The following is a 12,286-nucleotide window of genomic DNA, read 5'->3' as shown; positions in this document are numbered from 1 at the left end:
CAGGAAATAAAAAGTAATTAAATTCACTACGTTTCACAAAAAAAATGTTGTTTACATGAAAGAATTGGAGAATATTACAAATCGCAAATTGCAAGTTAAACAAAATGAGCTTTAAAATGCAGTTATTATAGGTATAACTATCATGATGACAATTATTGGAAAAAGTGACTAAAAGCATTTCTTTTAGGCGAAAAAAAAAGATTTAATAGCATTTGAATTTAGATGCATTTAGTATGAAAACGTCCGAACCTTTGGCAATTTAATACTACGACTACCAATGAATAGCGTATTCGAAACTCACGATTTTCGATTTGACACTCTCACCGAAATCCAATGTTGCATTATTGGTTTTACGAAATTATCTCCTTCACAATTTCTTTTTATATCCTCAAAAATTCATTTGATATCAATTTCTGATATCAAAATATTATTTCATTTCGAATAAATTATTATAATAACAACCTTCTCTCTTTTTTTTTGGTGGCTAATTACAAGTAATGAAAGGAAATTAATTGTATTTTGAAAAAAAGAAAATTCATAAGAATTCCTGATTGCCCAATTCATGATATAATATTTATTTATTTATTATTTTTTTTGGCAAGATTTTCTTATGTCCATAATAAATCAAAGAAGAAGGAGAAAAAAAACTGATTTGATATTTTTGTGCGTTCGTGCGAGTTCTCAAGCGTAAGAGAATCCTTTCAAGATTAATGGACGAAATGAATCTTTCATTTCTGTCAGTTGGGAAAAAAAAGGAGAAAGATAAGCACTCACATTTTGAGATATATGTAAGTTTTATTCGATTCATTGGTGTAATTGAAAATTATATTGAAAATTTTTTTGAATATTTAATATTCCAATGAAATGGTAATACACGGTAATTATTAATCATCAAGTGAAGGAAGGATTTAGCGATTTACTGGAGCGTAAACTTACATTAAATGTTATGGAAATTTTGCATTATTTGCAAATTTTAGTTTATGTAAATCAAATATTTGTGTGCTTAGTTAGCTAACTTCTAAATAATTTTATTAAAGTGTCTTTTGATTTTTTCCTGGAAATTCCCCTTATACATCTAGCATGCGTCAATCTGATTATTATTTATTCGTTTCCGCAAAGATATAACCGTAAATATGTAAAGGTGAAATTTACTTTATTTATTTCATTTATTTTCAAATCGATTTATTCAGAAAGTGAACTGGTAGGTAAATATTTTTATCATCTTTTTTACTTAAATTGAGATTGTCATTTAGGAACGATTTGTAAAGACTAAAGTTCATCAATCGAATAAATACGAACAATAAAAATTGGTATATTTAATTATCCTGAAAGTAAATTAAAGAGAAAAAAATTAATTATTTTTCCAATAATTGTGTTTTAGTTACTTTCTATCATCTTAACAGGGAACTGAAGTTATTTGAAGTATTTCGTACTGTTACACTGAAGAAACAATGTTCCCTTTTTTTTTAGAAAAATAGTAACAGAATTGAAGGAAAATATTTTCCCGTCACTACGATTCAATTTGTCAAGTAAAACAAAAGCGATAAAATCAATGCACAGAATGAGCGCGCGAGTAAATAATTTTCTCTGTCAACAGGGATTCCGACTGGTTCGTGAAAGAAGACGAGTGGCTTGGATTTTACTGATACTTGCAATTCTCTTCGCTCTATGTTGGTTGCCCTACAACGTTCTGAGATTGCTTATCGACTTAGGACTAATTAGTAAGTTTAAAGTTTAGTCAACTAATTATTTACTATTATATTTTATTACTGTCCCGGTTCGTTAAATTAATAATAACCTTCTGGGTAATCTGCATCTTAATAATCTTGAACTAGGATCTTTTACGTTATGTAACCAAATTAATACTTTATGATCTATCTGAATAATAAAAGTTCGTCCTGATAAATATTATTTCAACCTTTTTTGTAACCCACATAAATTGACAATAATTCTCTTTCCGCTGTATTATAATTTTATTCTATTTAATACTCTTGACATATAGCAACATGGATGTTCATCTTGAGAAAGTACAACTCCTATTTCTACATTGTTGGTATCCGTTGTCAAAACAAATCTTTTACTAAAATCTTGATTATTTGGACATCAAAACTTTTGCCACTGTCTATTTTCCACTTGAAAATAGTTTCCTTTGCTGTTAATCTTGTTAATTGTTAATGAGCAAAAGTTTTAATAAATTTTCTGTAATATCCAACTAGTCCTAAAAATGATTATATTTGTGTCACGATTTTTGGTTCTTTAAAATCTTGAACTACTTTGTATTTTTAAAGAAATTGGTTTCAACTTCTCCAGAAGTCTGAGTCTTATTGTCTAGATCGACAACCTTGACCATCTCAATTAATATCATATATCAAATTTCTCGAATGCATGTATCCATAAAGTATACCCATCATGGAGCCTTTCATCCTTTAGTTGATTCCGAATATTTACCCTAGAAAAATTGGCAAAGTATAATTCAAAGTATTAACAGTAAATTTTACCCCGCTATTAAAATCTTAATCACTAAAGTTCAACTAGACAAAATAAAAAAAAATCCAACTGTAAACAAATTAAAAAAACATTTTAAATGCAAATACCCCATATGTGTAATTTTATACAAAAGTTATTTCTCACATCATCTCCTCTTCTTTATTTTTTCTCTTTTGACGAGAGTCAATAAAAGTTACGGGGAGATAAAAGAAAATGCATTACAGGTGAAGGAAGAACGATATCGGACGTGCTCTCATATTGTCTATTTCTGGGACACGCAAACAGCGCCCTCAATCCCATGGTATACTGTTTTATGACAAGAAATTTTCGACGAAGCGTCTCCGAACTTCTGTGTCGCAATTCCCATGGGCTTTCACGTAGAAAAACCCATCGAAAAGTAAGTCTTGACTCTGCACTGATTGGATACCAATCTACATTTAAAAAAAGAAAAACATCTCAAAGGCGATTTTAAAATAAACCGCACTTACACATATATTTAATACTCAGGGTACATTTTTTCAAAATGTATAATTATAAAAATAAAGCAAAGAAAAAAAATCATTTGAACATGTGCCTAAACTGTTAAACTAAACTATTTGAAATACTCAATACAAACTATTTTTATTCTATACTAAAAAAGACTTTTTTATACATTAATTTTTTTAAAACAGATTTTCTTTTGTTTTAATAGAAGACAAAATTTTTCTACTTTCTACAATATTTGATACTCGTATTTAAATAATATTTTAAAAATATTTAAATAGCAGATTTCGATAATAAAAATATGCGACTAAAATCGATAGATTCAAGAAGTGTGTAAATGATGTGAAAAATGTTATTTTCGGAACAAATGATAAACACAACGTTCACAGATATTATATGAAATAACAAATTATTCATCAATTGCGGTGCATATGATTATTTATTCATTTCGACCGGACATTTTGCGAACGGATTTACCGACAATTTTACATAGCGTAATGTTGTTTTAAAAAACAAACGACCGGGAACTTTCTCGACGTTCCACATATAAGCCGGAAGCTTACGCACAGTTTCCGATATATGATTACAGAACTTTTTTAAGACAAATTGTTAAATAATTAAATATAAAACTTTTAAAACTAAATATTCTGTTTACAATTATGCACGCAAAACAGAGAGCACATAATATTTCATTGAAAGATTTTTAATATTTCAGTGGATAGTGTATAGAATAAGAATAATCTCTGCTTGTGTAAAAATATTGCAATAAACGTTGTGAGAATATTGAATATAAATATATTACTGATATTTTAAATTTTGTTAATGAGGAATTAGATAAATATTGTGACAAAGTGTTACTAGTATTAATAATGAGAAATATCCTAAATTTTATTCAATAAATATCCTACATTATAAAAAAAAAGAAAAACTTTACCAAAAAATTAAGGGGGAAACCACATTAGGAGGATGATTTTTAATAATGTTTTTGAAAGGGAGAAAAGGATTCTAATTTTTTTAAAACTTGGAAATTATTTTAGTCTATATTTAAGCAACATTTAACTAGTTATGATTTATATTTCTCGTAACTCTTTCTTTGATGAATAACACAAAACTCGAGCAGTACTTCCGAACACAGAATTCAGTAAAATTTGATTTGAAGATAGTTTGTACTTTACACTGACGTGAAGAGGAGCACGAAAATATTAGACTGGGGTATAGAGAGGACTATTTTTTAAAGATGAAAATTTTAGACTAACTTGTACGGAGCGCAAAACTTTAAAAAAAAACAAACGGCGCTAAAAATTGAAAACTAACAAAAACCGTAAATATCAATTCATCAAAGTTAATCTTCTTAATTTGAGACTTACAAATAAATTTATATTGAAATATTTTATAAATAAATAATTACTTACTGACGACAACATCTTATGACTACATTAACTCCAGGTGTCGATGAAGATTAGATTTCAAGATGTATTACTCTTGGAGTGACCGAGATAATTTATTCGATGCCTTGCACTATGCAGCTCGATGAGGTTTCCGTATCTGAAAAATAGAAAGGTAACTTGATGTAGAAATTAACTTCTCGTATAAACCTTGACTTGTACTGTGACGAGACTCGAAGACGACACTTTTACTAGACTCGAAGAAGGCAACTTGTTGATTTACTGGTGATTTCTGTACTGGAGTCGAAGAAGACACTTAATGACAGTTCACAACTAGTTAACTTGGTGGCGATTCCTGGACTGACGAATTCGGCAAGGATGGCACCTTTTAAGTTCCTAGGAAGAATAAAATATGATAATATCACCCACTTTAATTACTTTCGGGGTCAATGTTTCATCATTGATTTATTTTTGCCACATGGACTTAGTACCAAGGAAGGTGAGTGACCCGAAAGGAGGGTGATGAGATACAGATCAAGAGATTTGTTTTCTTCTGTCCACGTGTAAGACTATTGGATCGATGTTGTTTCAGATAAGGATAAGGATTCAGATATTTTGACTTCGGAAAATATTATTTTATAAATGTAAAATATAAATACCTCGCAATGACTAATGTGGTTTCCCTTCCTTTAGTTAGGCTCATGTTGGTAACCCAATGGCGCAAAACTTTCAAAAAAAACAAACGGCGCTAAAAATTGAAAACTAACAAAAACCGTAAATATCAGTTCATCAAAGTTAATCCAATTTTCACTGACAATGTGTAGGCACTAAACAACCAAATCATCAAATTTAAAGGATTTCTAACCTCAAGTCATATAAAACTTCAACGCCCACTGTAGCAAAAGATAGTGCCGTCTGCGAATGCAGAGGTGGATTAATTTGTGCAAATACAACCCAATGGTGAGAGTTCAGTGGGTGTGTTATCTGAGCAAAAGAAAAAATAGGGAGATTGAGTTTGGCGAACATTGATATACTCCTGCACTGTAATTCAACTTTGATAGATTTACTTTAAAGACAACACGATCTAAACCACCATCAAGAGATCAAGACTATTTATTTAAATCATTCCGGAAATATAATTAATTTAACATAACTGAAGAAGTAGATTTGGATACAGATTTCTATTTTACGATTCTCTTGACTACATTTTTAAAATAAATAATATTAAATATTTAGAAGAACATTCGATTAGAAGAAAGTATTCCTTTTGTATATTTGAAATATTACATTAAAGGTATACTAATTCGCACCGCAAACAAATCGATGACCAGAACATTGACTACTCGCTCTTTGGTACATACATCACATTCTGTGTCACACCACATTCTCCGTATTCAAAGATCGGACATGTCTATTATTATTGAAAGCTCCTATTGATGACAAATGTGTTTTACAATAATTCATTTTTCATTTAATCGCACCAAAAAGTTGTGTATACATTTATACGGAAAATTGAGTTAAATCAATTAAAATCCTTAATTTAAATTACAAATTCCATTCAAATGAAGCTAAAATTTAAAAAATTTTTAACAATACCCCTAGAATCAAGTTTTGGATCTCTGAAAAATTCTTAGGTAATTGGGTTTTTTCAGCTAATTAGGAATTTATTTAGTATACACATTTTTACGAACTGCGTACAGAGAAAAAATGGAAGAACGTGGATAAATATTAGCCTATGACCTTCTTTTACATTAACCCTGATCTAAAATTTGAAATATGGTATAAATTTAATTGACCCAAACAATTCAAGTTCACTAAAGGTATTTTGAAAATGACGCATCAATATGAATTCCTAACATACTTAGATGTAGGATAATAGCTAAAGCGTGATAAACTTCCATATACTTTTCCCCATAGAAAACGTTTAGGCCTTTTTTTATACATATATATATATATATATATATATATATATATATATATATATATATATATATATATATATTATATATATATGACACTTCATTATCTACACAATAAAATCATAAGAATTCGTAAATTATCACATTTTTTTGTACTTAATTTTATTTTTAGTAAAAAATAAATAATTTTCTTTGATTAATCACTTACTCATGTAGCACATAATATTTTCTAAGTATATTTCACTTAGAAAATGGTAAATATTTGTAAAATTACGAAGTTGAAGTCCACAACGTTGATCAATGAACAAAATTTATTTAATGCATTCAAGTATTATTTTTAATCTAATATTTAATTGTAAAATAATTATTATCTAAATATAAGCATCAACCTTTTCTTGCCAAATAGTTTTGTGTCAATATTGCTGCTATATTTATAATTAATTTGCTTAGTGAACCATTTTTTTTCGTTGATCAACGTTGTGGACTTCAACTTGGTGTAAAATTAATAATGCAACATAGATTAATTAATTGGCGCAAATATTTATGTCCAATTTTATTCAGACATGGGTTATAATTACATTGAGCTAGAGCTTTTAATTAATTAAATTTAATAGTACAATGAGATCGTAAGGTTATAGAGTAAATCGCAGGTGGACATAGTGTAAATCTGAGTAATAAACTAAATAATTATGAATATCATTTTTGAATTTCATTTTAGAATTATGTAAAGTGAATTAAAATTATTTTTGCAGAATTACAAGAATTGATTTCGGTTTTTATCAAAATATTTCAAATCTTTTAAATTATTACTATAAATTGCTTGCGTACATGCTTTAGAGAACATAAATTTGCCTCTATTAAATAAATCGGGAGAATTAGATTTTTTATAATTTATTATTCATAATAAAAATAATTATATTTATAACAGTATAATTAATAAATATGTGAATTCTACAAATAATATAAATGGCTTCATGAAATATTGGTTTTTTTTTTTATCAAAGTACGAATTATTTAATTCTTGTAACGATATTATTACTATGAATAACAGAATTAAAAGTTTCAAATGAGAGAAGAGAAGAAAAATTTAATTTAGCCACCGGAAAAGAAAGCTTTTAAATTGATAGGATTCAAACTTTTTTAATAGTGAGTTTAAAAATTGAATATTTGATGGTTTGGGTTATTTGAACAGCGGCCAGCTGGAGAAAAAAGGAAGAATTAAACTGAGTTAAAAAGTCTCATTTATTTACTGAAAAGCATACTTTGAGGCACTTGTCTCTCACCACAAATGCCAAAAATTATTTCAATGTAAAGGGAATTTTTTTGTTCTTAAAATATAAGTCTGAATATTTGTCAAATTTTATATTATAATTGGCAAAAAAAACTTTAAGAGAACATAACCTAATTAGATTTCATAATTTTTATTTCTTTATGTATTGCATACACATCGAGCACATATTTTCAGGATATTTCTAAAAATGTGTCATTGAAAGATTTGAAATATTTCAGTTCATCATCGTTTATAAACTATTCTAATTATTCGATTGTATAAATTACAAATTCTTTTTTTTCTAAACTTGAGAATTAGATTGTTCCATATCCTCCATCCGAAATAATGTTTTGTTGACTGTCACAAATATATTGACGCCTAACAATAGTCTAAGATTTAATTATTCGATTGTATAAATTACAAATTCTTTTTTTTTTAAACTTGAGAATTAGATTGTTCCATCGTGGATCATCCATCCGAAATAATGTTTCTTGACAGAATTCGATATCGATTATAATCGATTCTGGTGTCAGATTGTTGCGCACACGCAGTTCTGCTTAGCAGGCGGCTCCAAAGCGCTTGCGCAGCTAAGTGCAACTCACTTCAAGACAGTCAGAGGTTATGATCAATATATTTGTGACAGTCAATTTAATTAAATTAATCTTATTTCGAAAAAAAAGAATTTGTAATTTACACAATCGAATAATTAGACGTTGGACCATGTTTAGGTATCAATATAATTGTAAGTAATTAAATAATAAATTTGTAATTTCAGTGGAGTCACACAAATGTGCGTGTAATTTATTTAAAAATAAAAATGTTTTTACAGTGACTATAGCACTATCATTAACATCTTTCATAGTAAACACGAAGTAAAAATGGTAAAAAAGATCTCTGAAATATTTTAAAATCTTTCAAGGAAATATGGTGCACTGGGAAATAGTAATGTTGAATAAAAAAGGTTAAAAATCACAAGGATTTTAAAAAAATTTCTAAAATATCATCCGCTACGTCACGTTGGAAATAAGTGCCATTTTTTTAAAATTTATCAGTTGCAAATCGCTTGTTTTATGACAAAGTTCTACCTTACATTAAATTTAAATCTTTAGATTTGGTGATAAAATAATATTTAGAAACTAGATATTGATAATGGAGGTAATAAAACATAAAATATAGTCCTTAAATGCCACCTCGTTGAGTCTTCGCTAAACGTGAAAATTTTATGGAGACATTAAGAAATCTATAACTGAAACAATCATATCAGATTTATCTTTACTATATCTATACAATTTACTGATCCATTGACACTAAATGTCGACTTAGACACTTAATACCTACTTTAATATTGTTTCCAAAACAACTACTATTTAGTATCGTATTCAGCACAAGATATTGCTGAGTGAAGAATTAAATTTAAATAATTTAAATTTTCTTATAATTTAAAATTATTTAACGGAGCAACACTAGTAGAGCCAGAAAAAAGGATTGACTTATTTCTGAACAATATATACACTTTACTTTGAAGAATACTACAGAATTGTATCATTATCATCAGGTAATAATTATTCTGTAGATCTTAACAACTTTAAGTACTCTTAGTAGACTCTTAGTTCTCTCTAAGTACTCTAATTATTAAAATTACCAACAAGAAAATCTCCGAATACAAATAAGACCCAAAGTCTTCTTCACTTATTTAATTCAAGTTACAAAACTAAAATTCAAAGTTTTCAAAAAAAAAATAACTAGTGTTGCGTCCCTTTAAAATACGAAAATAATCGATATTGCTGCAATATGTTGTGCTCTTTGAGATGAAAGTACAATTGGTGCTGTTGGAGTCGATATTTTGTGGTTCCAGACTCTGGGGAGCACTATGGAAGTGTGCGTCGGCTGCCACGGAAGGCATCAGCGCGTTATCAAGGACCGTCAGATTGGAGGTACAATTATTCAGGGAGAAGGAGTGCAAGGAGTCCAGCAGAGCTTCCGGCGCAGTGCAACTGCTTCGAGCAGCGGCTGTGACAGCTTTTACAATCGTCACAGTCCACATCGTCGTTGCTATATGTTGAAAAATTTACCGCCAGAGATTAGGAGAACTCAGGAGAGTAGTTGCACAATTAGTAAGCTGAATTCTTGTGATAATGACAAAATTCGTAAAGCCAGTGTTCTTAGTGTCCAAACAAGTACTGTACTATTGCACAGTAATAATGGACATAATTCAAATAATTCTCATGACACTAAAAAGACTAATGTCACAACAACAACAACAACGGATAATAATGAACAAGCAAGTTGATTTATTTTAACCTCCTCTCATATCTAAATTATGTAATTATATTTAAAGAAAGTCATCTTTTCTTGGATGAAATTTTTTCTAAACTTAATCATAAAATTAATTTTATATTCTTAAATTGCATTTGAAATTTCTACTTATACGGATTTCTGAAAATTTAAAATTTTCTGACATAGTGTCGGTAAAAGTCAACTTATAATAAGAGTAACTCATGTACGAAAGGGCATGTCCCGTTTATAATTAAATAAATAATTCTTTCCTCGATTAAGTATCACAGCCACACAAAAAAAAGTTTCTTGATCTGGGGTCGAGACATGTATTCCTATGTATTTTTTATGCCAGTCACCCCGAAAACTAAACCCCCGAGTAATGATTTCTAACCGAATCTAAAAGTTTTAAGAAAAGTCCGCCATATTTATTCCGCCATTTTGAATTTTGAAAAACGAACATCGGATTCGTCATCAGCGACCCTGAGTAACAACTTTTATCAACTTTGGTCCAATTTTAAAATTTTTGCCACTTTTTCTTGTGTGGCTATGAATTTCGCAGAAAAGTCCGATCACTATTTTCGAAAACGCTGACTGATTCCTTAATTCCTTAATTTTATCCTAATAGGATTATCGTAAGACTGAAATAATTTTTTTCCCAGTTCTAAAAAAAATGCATAAATAATATTTTGTTATTAAGGGGGATAAATTAGTTGAAATGGTCAAAAAAAATCTTTTTAAAGAATTTTTATCTCATAAACCATGAAATTTTTTTTAAATTATTATTTATTACCTAAAAGTACATGAATTTTAATTAAAAAGAGAAATGATTTTTTTATCAAAAACTTTATATGAATAATGAACCATTGAAGTTGATGCCTTTGGGAAAAACATTGTCTATCCCCCTTAAAAAAACAATATTAAGACAATATTGCTGCAGGCATTTTGATTTTAACATGGGTATTTTTCTACTATTTTTGATAATGAATTTTAAAAACCATTAGGCAATAAGCAGAAATTCTTTACTGATATTATTTTTAAATAAATATGATTAAAAAGAAAGAAAGAGTGAAATACGGTGATAAAGAGATAAATACTTTTCTCCGATTGTTATATAAAAATACAAACAACTTTTTTTTATGTTTCATTAATATTTTACAAAACGAGGTTACATAAAGTTTAAAGGATAAAATATTTTATACCTGAAAATGACAATGATGCAATTTCATCATTGTGGTTTTATATCGTTTTGTATTTCAAACAGCTAAAAATACCGTTTATATATATGGAATATTAAATTAGTAATTAAATTTGTATATGATTGAAACTTAAATTGAATTATGAATAAACGCGAATAGATTTATTAAATTTAACAAATCATTAAAAAAAAATTTCTACTTTTTTACATGTAAGCTGTTTTTACTTTACTATAAAATAAATTCATTAAATATTCATTGAAATATCCAATGTTTTTTTTAACAATATTCGAATAATGCAGGAGATAATATTCAGAATTTATGAAATTAGATTTTATTTTTCAAACAGTATTTCCGGAATTTATTCTTCCTATACATTCTTCCATTCTTCTTGGACAATAAATTGAATAATTTTTTATATTTTTTTTTTAAATAATAGAATTAAGATTTTCGTTAATTAAAACTATTATGAGAAAAGAAATTTTTTTTTCTCCATTTCAGATCTTTAAGGGTTGATGTAAATTTTTGAAATTATATAAATTTCTCTCTTAAGACATTTGAATAACATTAACACACATTTGAAATAACTGTCCTCGTTTGATTATAGCACAAGGTATTTAAATTGACGAATGCACGTGATAGTGCTGAAATATTCTCCATTGTATCGTGATGTTAAGGTCAAAATGAGAATTTAGCTGTCAGGAATATATATTGTCATAAAGGATGTATATGAGTTCATGTTTGCTCTAAGTCATATGATATTTCATATTCAGTTTCTGCATTTAACTAATATTATATCGTAGAAAGTTATATTTCTGACAAATTCAAAGATGAAGCTTTACTATTGTAGGCAAAATTTTAAACATCAATGAAAACTTGTTTCGAACGTATATTATAGTTTGTCGAACAATAATATTTATTTGCCCAAATAGAGCGCAACATATTGTCTTAATATTAACTTTTTAATGCTTCTACCACTGAACTAAATATTATATGCAATATTGAGAAAATACTTTAGAAAAATTTACTCAAATTAAAATTTTCAAATTTGTCTTTTAAAAACGAAAAAAGATGACTTTCATTTTGAGGTTAAAAATACAGAAAATATTAGATGTAATTTTTCAATCTTTCCGAGTCAAAAAAAAAAAAATTTATAACGGACGTTCTTCTTAGAACTGCAATTCGTAAAATTAATTTATTATTGACAAAAAAAATTTTAAACTGTAATGCCAATGATCGACTGTTACAATTATATTGACATGGTCTAACATC

At 27.9% G+C, this 12,286-nt stretch overlaps 1 protein-coding gene across 3 annotated transcripts in view; it reads left to right on the top strand.

Annotated features, from left to right (window-relative positions):
* The window catches only part of LOC122506457 (orexin receptor type 2-like), a 31,666-nt gene extending 21,107 nt beyond the window's left edge, over positions 1 to 10,559 (top strand). For 2 of the 3 annotated variants that reach the window (XM_043618649.1, XM_043618650.1), the window contains exons 7-9: positions 1,598 to 1,721; positions 2,712 to 2,884; positions 9,400 to 10,559. In XM_043618649.1, coding sequence (XP_043474584.1) covers positions 1,598 to 1,721; positions 2,712 to 2,884; positions 9,400 to 9,834 — 732 coding nt within the window. In that variant the 3' untranslated portion in view covers positions 9,835 to 10,559. Of the gene's footprint in view, positions 1 to 1,597; positions 1,722 to 2,711; positions 2,885 to 9,392 lie in introns of all 3 variants that reach the window. The other variant, XM_043618652.1, reaches the window with a different exon arrangement.
* Positions 10,560 to 12,286: the final 1,727 nt, after the last annotated feature.

This window comes from Leptopilina heterotoma, unplaced genomic scaffold, assembly GCF_015476425.1.
Source record: "Leptopilina heterotoma isolate Lh14 unplaced genomic scaffold, ASM1547642v1 Lhet_42, whole genome shotgun sequence".
Taxonomy (NCBI): Eukaryota; Metazoa; Arthropoda; class Insecta; order Hymenoptera; family Figitidae; genus Leptopilina; species Leptopilina heterotoma.
The sequence above is the reverse complement of the archived record's forward strand: the minus strand, read 5'-3'. Positions and strand labels throughout refer to the sequence as shown.